General features: G+C 33.7%; 3 protein-coding genes across 3 annotated transcripts; 2 read left to right on the top strand and 1 right to left on the bottom strand.

The window, feature by feature from the left end:
• The first annotated feature begins 1,715 nt into the window (after positions 1–1,715).
• LOC114418178 (nodulation-signaling pathway 1 protein-like) lies at positions 1,716–3,936 on the top strand. Its single transcript, XM_028383399.1, has one exon. It carries the CDS (start codon positions 2,045–2,047, stop codon positions 3,671–3,673), a length of 1,629 nt encoding a protein of 542 aa, XP_028239200.1. The 5' UTR covers positions 1,716–2,044; the 3' UTR covers positions 3,674–3,936.
• Positions 3,937–7,219: 3,283 nt separating this feature from the next.
• LOC114418540 lies at positions 7,220–7,753 on the top strand. Its single transcript, XM_028383952.1, has one exon. The coding sequence runs from the start codon at positions 7,287–7,289 to the stop codon at positions 7,653–7,655; it is 369 nt and encodes a 122-aa protein (XP_028239753.1). The 5' UTR covers positions 7,220–7,286; the 3' UTR covers positions 7,656–7,753.
• A 3,789-nt stretch (positions 7,754–11,542) lies between these two features.
• On the bottom strand, positions 11,543–15,965 carry LOC114418179 (probable GTP diphosphokinase RSH2, chloroplastic). The gene is made up of 6 exons (XM_028383400.1): positions 14,698–15,965; positions 14,410–14,595; positions 13,121–13,581; positions 12,816–12,974; positions 12,382–12,733; positions 11,543–12,065 (listed from the first exon to the last, which is right to left on the bottom strand). The coding sequence occupies exons 1-6, from the start codon at positions 15,373–15,375 to the stop codon at positions 11,757–11,759; spliced, it is 2,145 nt and encodes a 714-aa protein (XP_028239201.1). The 5' UTR covers positions 15,376–15,965; the 3' UTR covers positions 11,543–11,756.
• Between the last annotated feature and the right edge of the window lie 339 nt (positions 15,966–16,304).

The raw sequence follows: 16,304 nt of genomic DNA on the forward strand, positions 1-16,304 counted from the left end.
AAATACCTAAAATATTTTTCATCAATTATAATGTGAATGTAAAATCTATGTGCGTGAGAGGAAGGATAATTAACTTACTTTAAGAATAGTTCTAAAAAAAATTACTCATTATTGTTATCATTTATTTTCTTAAAATTTAATAATTAAGATTAATTATTTATTAAAATCATTAGATTTTAAAAAAATAGTGAAAATGAAAGTGACTCTTTTAAAATTACCTTAAGTAACTTGATCCCTCCTCTTTTTATATATATAAGACATTAAAAATTCTAGATACCTCCTAATTATAAAAAGGAAAATATTAACATTAATTAACTTTTTATGCAAGTATTATGTTTTTCCCTCGGTTACATTAGTGTAGAGGATTTGTCTTAGTTTCTGTCAAAAAAGAATTTGTCTTATTGTGATATTTTTTAATGGATACTTTATTTTAATTTAGAGTGTTACTTATAACACGGCACCATGTTCTTGTTATTTACGCCAAATTGTCTTTTTAGGGAATAATCAATATTTTTATGATAATATCATAAGTAATGTTTAGCTACCAAACTACATTCAGAGATGACCAGCTACGAGTATGATGAAGTTAATTGTTTGAGTAAAAAAAAAAAAAAGAGTATGATGAAGTTAAATTTAATATATATGATTTATATAAAAGAGTTTATACCTGCTAAGTTCAACATTTCATATAATCATTAAAAAAATCAAAATAACTAAACATGATTTTAGTTCAAGATTAGATAATAATAATATATAAAAATTCTAAACTAAAAGTATAACAAAATTACTCTTAAATAATAATAATAATGATATCAAATCATGTTTCATTTAATCAACTGGAAAGTCAACAAAAATTTATTTAGTTAATAAATATCTCATATCTAATAAGAAAATGAGTTCAAATTCCACTATTATGTTTAGAACTTTGTTGGTAAATAAATTGTAAACGCTAAACATCTTTTCTAAGCACTCTTTGGGTAACAAAAAAATGGGCACCAGAATTTTGGGGGAACATGAAGTTGGGTTGGCATGCTCCGCACTAGGACCGCTCATGGTTGGGTTATTTGAATAACCAAAATTAATTATCAATTTAAGATTAACAAATTATATAATCAATTTTAGTTATAACAAGTTATATAGCTGATTTTGTATATATAACCGGTTAATAATTGGTTTTTCATAACAATTATGATTTGGTCATGATAATCACTTGTCCAATGTGATTCATTTTCATTATTTTTAATTAATCGGTTATTATATAACCAGATAATTATGGTTAAGGTTACAATTTTTTATAAGCAGTTATTTTAAACACTCCTACTGTGGATATAGTTATCTGGAGTTTTAACAAAAATAAACTAAAAGTTCTCCTTTGCATCTTATCAATAGGAGACTAAATCAATAAATAATTAAAACAAGTTTGAATCATAAGGAAAAAATGGAATTTTTAATTAACTTCATATTATACACGCGTTTCCTTACTCTGGAAAAAATGATTTAAAAAAGGAAAACAAACCCATTAACAACAAAATACAGCACAAAAAGTTGCGAAGACCTTGCCAGATAGAAACTTTTCAGGAATTTTCAATTAGTCAAACAGTGTGTGCCGGCCTGAGTTTTGAAGGAACCTATCACAATCCTCAAACCCTCATTGAAATTCCTCAATTAAATCTTAAACAGTAAGCAGATTTCAATCTCCAATATAATACAAAGGAACAAGTTAACCACCCAGCATAAACAAGAGACATTATCGTCTCCTAGTTGCCTAGGCAACAAATATTAAACCTCAATAAAACATCACATCTTCCAAACGAACAGCACGCAAACAATTAGAAAATTCCCTCATTTGTCACCACTAAGAAGCATCACTACACCATGCCTTATTTTAAAATTCTTAGGGAAAAACCAATGAAATTGAGTTTCTGGTTGATATGTTCTACCCTCCTCCTCCCATTTGGTCAACGATCCAACACTACTAAGCCCTTCAAAGTTCAAACCCTTTTGAATCTTTGCTCATTATCTCACAACATTTCCTTCCATTACAATGATCATGGAACCAAACCCAACACCAGATCACAGTCTGGACTGGTTTGAAGGTTCTGTGTCTTACTTTCCACCATTCTTAGATTATCCATACAACTCTAGTGACATCCAAGAGTATCAGTTGTGGGAACAAGACATAGCTAGCAACTACCAAACTGATACCAATACCAGTTCCCCTAATGCCACCAACATTGTTACCATCACAACACCCCTTGAGACTTGTGACTCTAACAACCTACCACTTTCTGATTTGCCCAAGAAAAGAAGTGCCACTGATGAGTCAAGTCCCAAACCACCACAAAACCACAAGCACAAGAAAATCAAGAGCAAGCCCAGGAACAATGAAGCAGATAACGGAGATGCAGAAGCGACAACAACAACAACAGCAACAGTTAGAAAATCTGGTGGGAACAAGAAAGGTGGAGCTAAGGCCAATGGAAATAACTGCAACAATAAGGATGGGAGGTGGGCAGAACAGTTGTTGAACCCTTGTGCTGCAGCCATAACTGGTGGAAATCTGAACCGTGTGCAACACCTCTTGTATGTTCTCCATGAGTTAGCATCACCAACTGGTGATGCTAACCACAGGCTTGCAGCACATGGTCTCAAAGCACTGACACAACACTTATCTTCTTCTCCAACTTCTACCTCTTCAGGGTCTATAACTTTTGCGTCTGCTGAGCCACGGTTCTTCCAAAAGACACTACTCAAGTTCTATGAAGTTAGCCCTTGGTTTTCCTTTCCTAACAACATAGCAAATGCTTCCATTCTTCAAGTTCTTGGGGAAGACACTGATAATTCACGCACCCTTCACATCCTTGACATTGGAGTCTCTCATGGCATGCAATGGCCAACGTTTCTTGAGGCGTTGAGTCGCAGAGCTGGTGGACCTCCTCCATTGGTTCGCCTCACCGTGGTCACTGCTTCTTCCTCCACTGAAAATGACACCCCATTTTGTATTGGTCCTCCTGGTGATAACTTCTCTTCTAGACTCCTTGGTTTTGCTCAGTCAATGAATGTTAATTTGCAGATAAACAAGCTAGATAATTGCCCATTGCATTCACTGAATGCTCAAAGTGTTGACGCCTCCCCGGATGAAATCTTTGTTGTGTGTGCACAGTTTAGGTTGCATCAGTTAAATCACAATGCCCCAGATGAAAGGAGTAAGTTTCTGACAGTGTTGAGGAACATGGAGCCCAAAGGGGTGATACTAAGTGACAACAACCTGGGGTGTTGTTGCAATTGTTGTGGGGATTTCGCCACTGGATTCTCTCGGAGGGTGGAGTACTTGTGGAGGTTTTTGGACTCAACGAGCTCTGCATTCAAAGGCAGGGAGAGCGAGGAGAGGAGAGTGATGGAAGGTGAGGCTGCGAAGGCATTGACAAACCAGCGCGAGACGAATGAAGGGAAGGAGAAATGGTGTGAGAGAATGAAAGAAGCAGGGTTTGTGGAGGAAGTATTTGGAGAAGATGCAATAGATGGAGGTAGAGCTTTGCTGAGGAAGTATGAAAGTAACTGGGAGATGAAAGTGGAAGATGACAATAGAAGTGTTGGACTATGGTGGAAGGGACAAAGTGTTTCTTTCTGTTCTTTGTGGAAGCTGGATGGGAATGATCAGAGCTCAACATGATGATGAACCATAACTTGGAATTCGGTACAAGTTTATGTCCAACAAGTTCTGGTGAACAGTAAACAAATTCGTTGGGAGGGGGAAAGGTAGCATAGGTATTCAAAGTTCTTAAAACTCTTCCTTGCCAAATTTCTCCACCATGTCAAATTCTTGATTATAGAACTTTTTGTAACATAAAGAGAGGTGCAAATTATTTCATCAGTTGTTTGTGTGCTTTGTAATGATTGATAACTGGTAAGAAGATAGTGCTGTTTCAGAGTTTAGCATCTGTTGTTTTTTCAGTTACAAATCTGAAGTTAGATCGAGATATATGAAAAAAAAAACTCTGTAATTTATTTGAGCTTACTAAAATAATTTATAATTTTCTATAGTTTTTTTTAGTTTATTTTAATTAAATAAACATTATTAATTAAAGTTAAGAACCAATTTTTTATTTAATATATTTAGTAGTTATATTTATTACATAAACAAATTAGTTTGTTTATCTAATTACCCTCTTGTTGATCCACATAGGATACGCATCAATCAACAACTATTTCTGGACCTACTTTAAATTGAAAAATATTTTATTTTCACTTTTAATCATAAATATATCATCACATTATTATTTTATTTTTAAAAATTTATATGAGAAATAAATTTTTTTATTATTTTTACTGTTTTTTATACAATCATTTAAAAATAAGAATCGAAATAAAATAAATGACATTTTTTATATTTAAAATTAAAAAAACATTTTCTCAAATCAATAAACCCTAATATTTGCCAATGAAAGAGCATGAGTCTCACCAAACAAACCAGGCTGACTGACTACATACCTGGTTATGACATACTAGCATCAGTTTTTACTTTTTAACGTAGGATTTACAAAGACGCGGAAGTAATACAAGATTTTTAGTCTAGAAGCAACATCACATGCACAAGAACATATCAGAGTTAACCTTAATTCAACTCTATGTCTCTTAACAGTCTAACCACCCAAAAAAATAATATTGTACCTCAAAACTGCATAGCCAAGTACCCCAACTGACATTGAACCAAGACAATACCACCCCAAAACAGTATTTTTTTCGTCTTGATGGAATGATCTACTATCATCATCTGATCTTTACTCAAGTCAGATCTACAAAAAAGAAGACAATTGCCATAAGCAGCACTTCCACAAGCTGAATCATTTATTAATATTTATTGAGATATATGCACTCAAATATTCAACTAGCACAGGATAGCTTAGTTGATTGAGTAGGATGTGTGAACTATTGTAAATTTTTTATTACCAGTTTTTGATTCTTACAGATAAAAAAAACTAAAAGAAGGTGAATCAATAATTCATTATTACTCTTATTAATGCACCACCAAAAACAAAATCGTAGACTTGTCATAGGCTTCTTTATCAAAAGCAATTTATACTTCACAAATGGCACCTCTGCTTGTTGAGAAGAAAATTCAAGCAAGTTTGATCAAAACAACATATTCATGGATGCCAGCTCCCCATTCATAGTCATCAATGTAAATTAATTAATTATAAAATCGAAATAGTCATAATCATTCTACCAGTAAAGTGACATTTCCACTAGAATGTATCCTACTGGATACCAAAGGTATAAAAAAGGAATAGCGTTATGCTACTTTCAAATAAAATAATCCCCACTGCTATACCGAATGTATAACAATACCAAATGGTAGGGATTTTTTCATGATCAACAATATAATAGTTTATTTCAATGAAAAGAAACTTACAAAAAATATGGTATAAGGAGAAGCATTTATTGGTTGCAATTTATGATAAACTGTTGTCAGAGGTAATGGATGTCTTGAGCCATCCATGTTGACAACAACATACTCAGCATTTGGCCACCGTCTAACATGAATATTAGAACAAAAGGCACGTACAACAAAAATATCACTAGAATATCTATAAAATATTTCATATTATCATTATTGTTATCTTAAAATATTTTACAGTATCTTACATGATCCCTTCCAGTCGGAAAGACTTCTGTTGTTATTGCTGTTGTTACATGATCCTTTAGGAATGATTTTCGTATTTCAGTATATTTCATGATTTGTTTCCTTATTTTATTAAGATTAGGAGTCTAGTACCATTGTAAATAGAAATTACTGCTTTTTTGTAGAACACCATTACATACAATAAATCGGTATTATATTTTATAATTCTGAGCTTGGTCTCTCTTTTCCTCCTTCTCTGCCTGTTCCTATAATTTCAAGGTATATGATATGTCCTAGGTATTAAAAACAAATCCTAGTAACTTGCACATGTTACGTCCAAGATCATCCCTTTGCGCAATAATTGAAGCAAAGTTATGGGCGGCAATTCTTTTTGGTTTGCAAACTGATATTGAATCTGGTTTATAATTCCATTCTCAACTCTTATATTATAAATTGTAACTATAATAACTTTTAATTAAAGACTCTCAACATTTTCCATAAAAAAAAATTCTCAACTGTTGTTTTTTTTTTTTTCTTTTTGAGGGATGTTTTCCATGAAAAACTATTATCTTCATTTACTGAAGAGCTATGGGTGGTGGGGGGTCTCACAGACTTCATAGATTTATCTCTCTTAATGGACCTCTCTAATTACTGAAGAGGGATCAGACCCGTTTAGTTTTTATAATTGGATAAAAAATAATCTTTTCTCAATCATTTCAAATTATCTTTTTTTTTCCTCTTAAATTTAATTTTAATATTTTTCTTTAAAAAATATCAATGATTAAAATAATCTTATATTATAATTTAAATTATTTACTTTAAATTTAAAATATAATTTATATAATACAGTTATATATTAAAAATATTTATTTGTTATAAATTCTAATTATAAAAAAAAAATTGATCATGTGTAATTTACTTGATTAAAAAGACCCAAAACAAAAGGAGGTCTCCCGAAAATTTTGCTCAGTTTACCGTTTTTCCGAGCATGCTTTCTTCCTCTCTTTTTGATTAAGCTTGATCTAATGATAAATAATAAACCAATGTTCCTCTTTCTGACAACACTGTCAAAAAGTAACGCAAAGTATTGCTGTTAATGATGCATGTCACTTTGATTACAGCTACTCTCCATTGTCAAAGCTGAAAATCATTGCTTACTCCAAGCTAAAAATCATTGCTTACAGCTATAGATACTTCAAGAACACAAAACAAATTAACGTCTTATTAATTAATACTTTAAGAAACTAAAAAGAATAATTATTTATTATAAAAATCATAAGAAAATATAAAAAAGAAAAGTTATGAATGATATAATTTTTATATGATCCAATAAAAAAAATTCACTTTAATAAGAACTTTTTTGTTAGCATTTGAGGACAAACAATATGAACACAAAAAAGATAGCAAAGAAATATACCTTGCTTCCGTACCCCAGAGTCTGGTTTCTCTACCATCCTTTTCACCTTTTAATCTTTTTTGGCCATTCTTTAATCCTGCTCACTTTATGGCCGGCTGTTTGTCCATCACTTCCATCATCCAATCTCATATAGATTCCTTAGCCCATCACTCATCACCCCACTATAAATAATTGCCTCTTAAGTTAAAACTTTGATCACACACAACATAAAAACAAACTCTTAATTAATTGCTTCACCTCCAAAAAATGGCCACCACCACCACCACCTATGCTTATGGTTCCTCTTCTCAAAGATCACTGGGCATGGTGCTGGCTCTAGTCTCAGCAGTGGTGTTGTCTCCCTTATATGCCAATTCAAAGAGTGATAGGAGGTACTATGAGTCAAAATGGAGCTCTGGTGGGTTTGTTCTGCCTATGGTTCTTGCTGGACTCATAATTGCCATAAGAACAACCTCTTCATCACCATCACCAAGAGCTTGTTCATTTCTACCATCTCCTGAGCCTTCGTGGGTGCTCAGAATTGGAAGCTCTTCTTGGGGTTTGGCGGGGATTCTCGTTATGCTTATGCTTGTTCTTTATTGGCAAGCCTCGGTTCAAGAATTCTTTTGGAGATAGAGCATGGGATCATCACTATGTCCTCTTTATTTTTTGTCTCTATGATGCATTTATATTTATTAACGTAATAATATTAGAAAGCAGTTTTTAAGTTATGATTTCGACATTTTGATAAGAGAAGAATATATATCACACACACACAAAAACACTTATGGAGTACCTTTTTAATTTGTTTAGTAGTACTTATCATATGAACGTTAGGTAGCTACCGCCGATTCGATTATAAAAGCCTAATAAACTAAGCAATAGATACATAATTAAAAGAAGATATGAGAAAGATATATATATAATAAAAGATTGTTAAAAAAAATTAATTATAAAGAATAATTCACAAATAAGAGAGAATGAAGAAATTTGAACTCATCATAAATCATATGCAATTGAATCTGGAAGCTTTGAGATTCCAGGTCACACTTCGGCCTCGCACAATAAGTCTTGTGTCTTCTACGAACAACTTCAGGAATTGTGTTATGTAGTAGTAGTAGCAGTGTCCGGTATTAATTATTTATTCTTAACATTTAAATCAGCAAGCCCAACCAAGGCCCTTATCCACGAATTGAAATGATCTGGGCCAACTCATAGCTAATGGATATATACCTGCCGCTTTTCATTTTTTTTTTTTTTATTGTTGGGTCCATGAAGTGGTTTGCTACAACTTAGGCAAGTGCTCTGTGCACAACATGTAAAATTCCAATATTATCTTTCCATAAAGCTGATACAAATTAAGAATCCCTAAGGTTATTATGAATTGTCAATTTGTATGGGTCTATACGATTTTTTTTTTAATTTTTAAAGAATATGTTTTACAAATTAATTTAATTTTTAAAAAATATGTTTTACGAATTAATTTATATATGTAAATAAATTAATTATTAGATCAAAATTAATTATGACAAAATTTATTATGTAAATTTACATGTGTATTAAATATACATTAAAAAATTTAGTATTATATATAACAACATTAATTATTTTATAACATAATTGACCTATTAGATCGATGAGTTAGAGTGTCGTGCTTATAACATTCACTCTTTTTGTAAAAACAATATTGTTTACACTTTACTCATTTATTTTGGTTACAAAACTTTACTCATTTATCTAAGCAAGCCTAAATCAAAGCTTGATTTTGACTTGTTACAAAAAAATAAAACTTAAACTCAATTTATTGATCTCATTTATAACTTAATTATTTTTTTGTGACATTTTATCAATTTAATATTAGACAATAATCTATAAATAGAAATATTTGCTCTCAACATGTTGTAGGTGGAATTAAACAGTTATATTTTACTTTTTCATAGTTTAGTAAATAAAAATTCATAACTTCTTGAGTACTACTAAAGATAAACCTCAAAATTAATTTTTAATGCACTCGACAAAATTCTACATATTTTCATAATGAATACATAAATAACAAAGGCTGGTAAAATCCAAACCATCAATTTAATTAAATAAATGATTTAGTCACAAACAGTTAATGTTGTGTTTATAAAACTTAGTTTAGTCCATTTAAATGATCAAGCTCAATATTTTGAGTTTATTTATTTAATTAAACAAATAAACTTGATCAATTATTTAAAAAGTCAATCTCAAAAAAAAAATTTAATAAATCAATTCATCTACATCCATACATCCGAAGGACGCAAAGTTTGTGAAGTCACTTTTGAAATCTAAAGGCGTGGATGACTATGAACCTCGAGTTAGATTATTCCGTTTCTAGAGCTTTGGTATCGCTACATCATTGATGTGCTAGAAATAAATATTCACAAGTGCTGGTGCATTCATAGCATGAGAGCAACTCTACAATTGACTGATGATGTTAAGTTTACTTTTCATGCACGGTTAAGTGTTAAGTGAAGCTTCTTCCAACCACTCCCCAAATAAGTACTCCTATTTATCATCATTTATCAATAATAATGTTCTGGTTTGAAATATTGAATTTTATTTCATACCAGAATAAGAATGTTCTGATATGGCATCTATTTTCTGTCAAAAACAAAATATATGGCATGTATTCCTTGATCATTTAATATTAATTTGAAATTTTAGTCATTTATCTTTTATAGTTTATTTATTATAACTGACAAAGTTTTATCATAATTTGTCCTTTTTGATATTTATATGTAGATTAAAAGTGTAGATTTGTTGTTGCAAGTGTTTTTCTTTTTCAAATAAAATGTCAAAAACTGACGTCAGTTGCCCCTAACTAGCTGGTGTACAACCCAGCAACACACTTCAATTTGTTAAGCAGAAATTAATCTTCCATTAAGCGAATAAGCTAATGTTTGCTGATTTTTGGAAAAGGAAATCCAAACTGATCAATAAAAAATATTCAATTTGGTTTAGGTTGATTCTCTTAAAAAAATCAAACATGCACTATTGCACAGCCATACCATTGTCCAAGAGTATAGCTTGGCCTGGCTTTCCTTTTTCACTTGGTCAGGACACATTAACCACTCCCTGCTATTAGCTTAAATGCCAAAAGGATTTATTTGAAGATAAAACTAGATATAGTTATTTATTTTTTTAGTGTTATTCTTCTGTCAAAATTTTATCTTAATAATGTACAATAGAGTTTGGTTAACAAAAAAAAAAAAAATACACAACTGGCACTAAGATGGCACTGGTTTCCGAAGTAAAATTTTAAAAAATCTATATAATCAATGTTTAGGCTATTATGACTGAAAAGCCTTTTTACTTTAGTATAACACATCTTTTTTGTTTTATTTTTTTATTAGGAATCTACACAGGATTATCTCCAGAGTAGACACTTCAGGATTTAAATCCCTGATATCACAAGTTACTTCTACCTTAATCAGTAAACTTGTATGATTGCCATGCTAGTGACAAAATCTATAAACTTGTTTATGTTTTTTAGTTCATGATCTTTAGTGTACTTCGTAGAGTTCATTAGGCTATTAATAAATTTGCAGACTGGCCCCACCACCAAGAAGATATTTGTTTGTGTATTTGTTCTCTTTTGCCTTTTAAAATGGAATCGCTAAAATAAAATCTGACAAAATATAGCTCAAGTTTAAAAGCATAACTTACAAAAGATTCAACTAAATTCGTCTATAGAAAACCTGAATTGTGTACTATTGCAATTAAAACTGGTCCAATTTGAATTTAATACGAAAGAAATTTCCAAAACTAATTGGATTGTTATACATGTGCGTTTGGAACTTGGCTTAACATCACATTTGGTAAAATTAACCGTCAGTGTAGCTGCCGCTCTCTATACGCTATCAACGACGTGTATTCTTTTATAATTTGACTTCTTTCATTGTGAAAGAGAAAGTGTGTACGCTGTACCACTACTTACTACTAATAATCTAATATTAGGTGATTGATACAATAATCTGTAAAAAGGAATCAATTTCAGAAAATTTAAAATTCAAGTTGGAATGCATTAGAAATCATGGTAAAGATGTATTTATACAATTACTGTAATGAATAATGGTAAAAAAAATAAAAAAACCAAGACAATCTACTTCATAAATCCAAATTTTATAATCTTTCATTCTCCTATGCCCACTACTTTCCTCGAACCGAAAGTGCAGTGATTAGTATAACCCCAATAAAATATATGTGCCAAAATTAATTTTTCAATTAACAATTTTAACACTTCACTTCCACATTTTAATAAAGCCATTCTGCATTTACATGACTAGAATCTGCTCAACAAACTTCACAAATACAGCTAAACTCACTCGTTTCAAAAATCTCAACTGATTCTATTGCTCTTTGCTGACAAGTTCCTTGGAAGTACAACCCTACCATAAAGCACAAATGGAATATAAACAACACCTTATGTTTGATAATTTGTTCCTCTGACATCATCCCACATTATAGATAAAACTATTTGACGACGGCAAGACTCAGGATAAAACTAGAACTCCAGAACCAAAGTGGGTGGGATGTAAATAATTTATCAGGACCATTGGATCAACTACATAAAATCAATCATTCAGCACATAATTGAATCAAGTTAGCCAAGTTCAAAGTAGTAACACAGTTGTTCTGTACAAATATTTCTATATACATAACAGTCACTAAATAATTTCATGTTGGAATGGAAGTGAAATCCAAAAGCACGGGTCAACTTCTTGAGCCAGCCATGGTGCTTGCGGCGGTTCCCATGCTTGACACAGTTAGCCCGCGATCATACATACGCTGGATTTCTTCCCTATATTCTGTAAGAGACTTGTCAGGTATGGCTGGTGTAAGTTCAATCACATCTCCCATCTTCAACTTGCTATTGGGATCACTAACGGGTTTATGATTCAGCCTTGGCCTCAACTCTTCCTTCAATGGGAACCTATATGTTGTCAACCTAGAGCTTGCTCTCCCAGATCTTTTCAACAAATCCAATACTGTTGAGTTTGCACTGAATTCTTGGACAGACATCTGCACATGCATTCAAACACAAGCATAATTAATACAAACGTTCAAATGTGATAAGATGCTAATGACACAAAACAACCTTGGTTGCACAAAATGACAGTGCATGCTCTACTTTCCACATTTTTTAGACTATACATACCATTGCACACAACAATAAAAAAAGCATCAATTCCAAAGTATGTTACATATTACCACTTGAAGATCACTAGTCGGTATTTAAATTGAATTCTTGCATGAGTTTTAAGAATCAAAGTATGGGTTGAAGTGGAAGACTTGAAAACATGAAATTGAATATTACATAATAATTACTGGCACAAACCTTATCATTCTCAATCATGATAACAAACACAGGGCCATTCTGACCACAATCAGGCTTGTAAGAATATGGGCAATCCTCAGCATGTGAAGGGAACTTGCATGGGGGCTTGACTGAATCAGCATATCCAACAGATGAACAATCTCTACTCATTGCTTCACACTGCCAGGTGACAACCCATCGAGCCCACTCAACCATCTGAAGCACAAACGAAGAATGCTGACAATCATCTTCCTTGTATCTCCAATGAGCAGCAAATCCAAAATCTGCTTGCAAATGCATATCTTTGGTCCGAATTTGTACTTCAAGGGGAACCTTGCCTTCACCCATCACCACAGTATGCAGAGATTGATATCTGCGAATTATGAAAACATAATCAGATGATATAGATATGGTCACTTGAAAGTGTACACCACTACAACTGAGCCACAACATACCCATTGAACTTGGGACGACATATGTAATCTTTCAGCTTTCCAGGCACCTCAGACCACAATCGATGAACTACTGTCAAGGCCTTGTAACAGTCTTCTTCCTTGTCAACAATCAAGCGCAGCCCATAAATGTCATGGATATCATCTATGGTAAGTTTCTTCCTGCATAGAGACATGAATAATTGAGAAATTGGAAGTGTACAAACATTACAGTTCAGCACGTCAGGTAAAAAACCCAAATGGAACATAAGAAAGATAAATTAAAAAATTTAGCAACTAGAAGAAAAAGAAGGAAAGGTATAGCATACTTTAACATTTTGCAATAAATGCTATACAAGCTCTTATGTCGCCCAGAAATGACATTATAAGAAATGCCTTCATCTTTAAGTGCTTGCTCTAATCTCTCTATTGCAGAAGTAATCATTGCATCATCGTACGATTCCACAAGCTTGGATGAAAGCTCCTCATGCTGGCTTGGGTTGAGATGCTTAAAACACAAATTTTCTAATTGTTCCTTCCAAGTAGAAATTCCCAAGCGATTGGCCAAAGGTGCAAAAATCTCCAAAGTCTCCTTTGCAAACCTCTGTTGCTTGGCCCCTGGCAATGCATCTAGTGTCATCATATTATGCAACCGATCTGCCAATTTAACGAGGACAGCTCTTGCATCTGCCATGCCAAGGAACATAGTATGCAAGCGGTCTGCTTCAACTGACTTGCTAGCCGTATTATTTTCTCGAGCCAGCTTGCTTAAGTGACTCAGTTTAGAAACCTAAAATGCCATACAACCATTAGTTAGAATATTGGAAGGGACAAAGGGCAAAACTAATTCAAAAAATCAGAAATGTGTATGTAAAGACATCAATGGGTATTATAGTAGATTCCTATAAAAATGGAAATCAAATTTCAGCAACCAAAGCACAAGAGATAATAAAGCATTATAGAAAACTAAGTAAATATAAATTACAGCACAAATCTATTGAATTAGTATTGTCATTGCTTCCATATGTTAATAACAATAAACATATGATGAATAGCCTACAGCTCCAGGAAGCAGATTCTTACAAGATCCATTTCTTGCATTTTACACTTAAACATAGCAACCACAGGCAATTGTGGTATGCTTTAGCAATAAAAGAAAAGAACTCACCCTCCAACTTATGTCTATGCAAAGAATGAGTTTTATTAAGTTATTATTATGCTGTCACTTATAAGACAACATTCTAACTACATCAACAAAACTGCTTTGTACATTATGACCTGAGACCATTATGGTGAGTTGAACCCAAGCAAGTGTCAATCAAAACTACTTTGTACATCTAACCCCATCCAAAACATTCAACGACAAAGGCACACGCACACACATGCAGAACTATATTTTCTCCAAGGTCAATGCTCATTAAATTTTGAAAAAGTTCCAGCAGCCAAATTACACTTGGCCATAGCATCTAACACTAGATCTGAACAGTAAATGTCAGTTAATAACTTCAATATTTGACGCTCATTCAAATGTTAATCATTAACGTGCAAATCACAAGCATCAATTTCCAATATCCTAAACAACACACATTCATCAATCAACAACAGACAAGTTCCTCACCCCTTCAACCAAATCAGCAACACCAGTGCCAAACACCCCAACTATATAATCATAAGTCAGAAAAGCATCATCCAGCGAGTCATGCAAGAGCCCCGCCGCCACAACAGTGGAATTGGCACCAATCAAAGCCAGCAACACAGCAGTCTCCAAACAATGCTGCAAGTAAGGATCCCCACTTGCTCGCATCTGCACACACACAAAAAAAAAAACACAACAACACATCAAGATCACACCTTCCAAATCCAAAACACACGAAATAAAGTTAGTTTCAAAATTCTATGAATCTACCTGCCCTCTGTGTGCTTTCTCAGCTTCACAAAAGGCCTTGATAACAAACTCCTCACAGAAGATCTTGTGCCTCATTTGCGCCCCAAGAAGCAACTTTTTAGCATATGGCTCAAAGTGAAACCCACCCTCCACGAAATTGTCCTCCAAATTGAAGGTCAACTCATCAACCATAGCAGAAGAATCACCCGCATCTAAGTCATAGTCCAAACATGAAGACCCCAACGCATTCCTCACAAACCCATCAAACAAACCACTGGTCCCACCCCTGAAACTTCTAATAGGGGTCGAACCCGTGGAACTTCTACCACTACTGCTACACGAAACAGGACCATGAAACACCGACACGGGACTCTGATCCCTCTTCCACGAAGAACCAGCGAATTTGCTCGGAGAATACGAGAAGGAACTGCTCAGCTCCTTCATCTCGTCCTCCTCGCCGGAAAAGTTCGACGAGAGCTGCGGCGCATGCTTCCGCGGAGGCGCCGGCGACGAAAACAGGCACGAGAGCCCGCCCATCACTGGCTTCTGCGAGGTCGACGGCGGCGCCGTCGACCCCGCCGGCGACGAAGATCGCGACCCCAATTCGAAGTCGTAGCCAGCGTGGCAGTTGATCTGGTGCGACGTGGAACACACGCCGCTGGGTGGACTCGCGTACAAGGCTATCGTAGAAACCGCCATGAGAAAGGGGTCACGAAATCACAAATTAGGGTTTTCACTTTTTCGGATTTTTCAATCCCGAACTTGAACGAAACGGAATAAATGGTGGTGAAGTCACAGTTTTTCTGATACCCTTTAGGAAATCTAAGAAAAAAAGAATTGGAATTATTTTGGGGGCACCCAAATTGAGAAAAGGGAAGACTCACCTCAAACAAAGGAAAAGTATTTCCCTAAGTCCGTACAGAGAGAAAATGAAAGAATTGAAAATGGAAATGGAAATGGAAATTGATTGAAGAATTCGGGGATTTAATTTTTTTTTTTTTTACTTTGTATTGGAAAGGGTGATGTATATTATATACAGAAATTTTTTTATGAAGGGGAGTTGAAGAAAAGAACCCTAAATAAATAAGAATTTACAAAAGGGGACCCTGGAATTGAAGGTGAGGGAGTCAAATACGCTTTGAAATGGAAGCAGGAGAGAGAAAGTGAAAATAAGAAGGAGAGAGAGAGCTTCGTGCTTAGGAGATTTTCCCAGAATCTGTCTTCTGTGTTGTTTATGAGAGGGGGAATGGCTAAGCCACCAGGGAAGGGAGGATGAAATGACGGTTCTGTCCTCGGAAGATTATGTGAATGACAAGGGGGTTTTTAAGATAAGTTTATTTTTGTTTAATGTTGTCAAGGATTTGGTTTTGGTTTGTTCATTAACGTAAATTAGATGAGAGTGTTTGTTGCAAAAGATATTTTGTTTTTGTTAATGCCCAATTTGGCATGGTTGCGTTGCGAATGCGGCCCCCACTGAATCTGGACGGCTATTGTGTTGAGAGAAATTGACGCCATAAATAGCGTGAAAAGTCTTTATTTATCAGAATAAAATATCTTGAGAAATTTTATAATAATTTATTTAACAAATTATGTGTCATTTGCATTCATTTTTAAAATATTATTTACTC

Source organism: Glycine soja, chromosome 7 (assembly GCF_004193775.1).
Source record: "Glycine soja cultivar W05 chromosome 7, ASM419377v2, whole genome shotgun sequence".
Taxonomy (NCBI): Eukaryota; Viridiplantae; Streptophyta; class Magnoliopsida; order Fabales; family Fabaceae; genus Glycine; species Glycine soja.

Coding starts and splice junctions, on each gene's coding strand:
- LOC114418178 (XM_028383399.1), top strand. CDS start 2,045: ATGATCATGGAACCAAACCCAACACCAGATCACAGTCTGGACTGGTTT.
- LOC114418540 (XM_028383952.1), top strand. CDS start 7,287: ATGGCCACCACCACCACCACCTATGCTTATGGTTCCTCTTCTCAAAGA.
- LOC114418179 (XM_028383400.1), bottom strand. CDS start 15,375: ATGGCGGTTTCTACGATAGCCTTGTACGCGAGTCCACCCAGCGGCGTG. Junction 14,596..14,697: donor AGAAAGCACACAGAGGGCAG/GTAGATTCATAG, acceptor GTGTGTGTGCAG/ATGCGAGCAAGTGGGGATCC. Junction 12,975..13,120: donor ATTTATTGCAAAATGTTAAA/GTATGCTATACC, acceptor GTCTCTATGCAG/GAAGAAACTTACCATAGATG.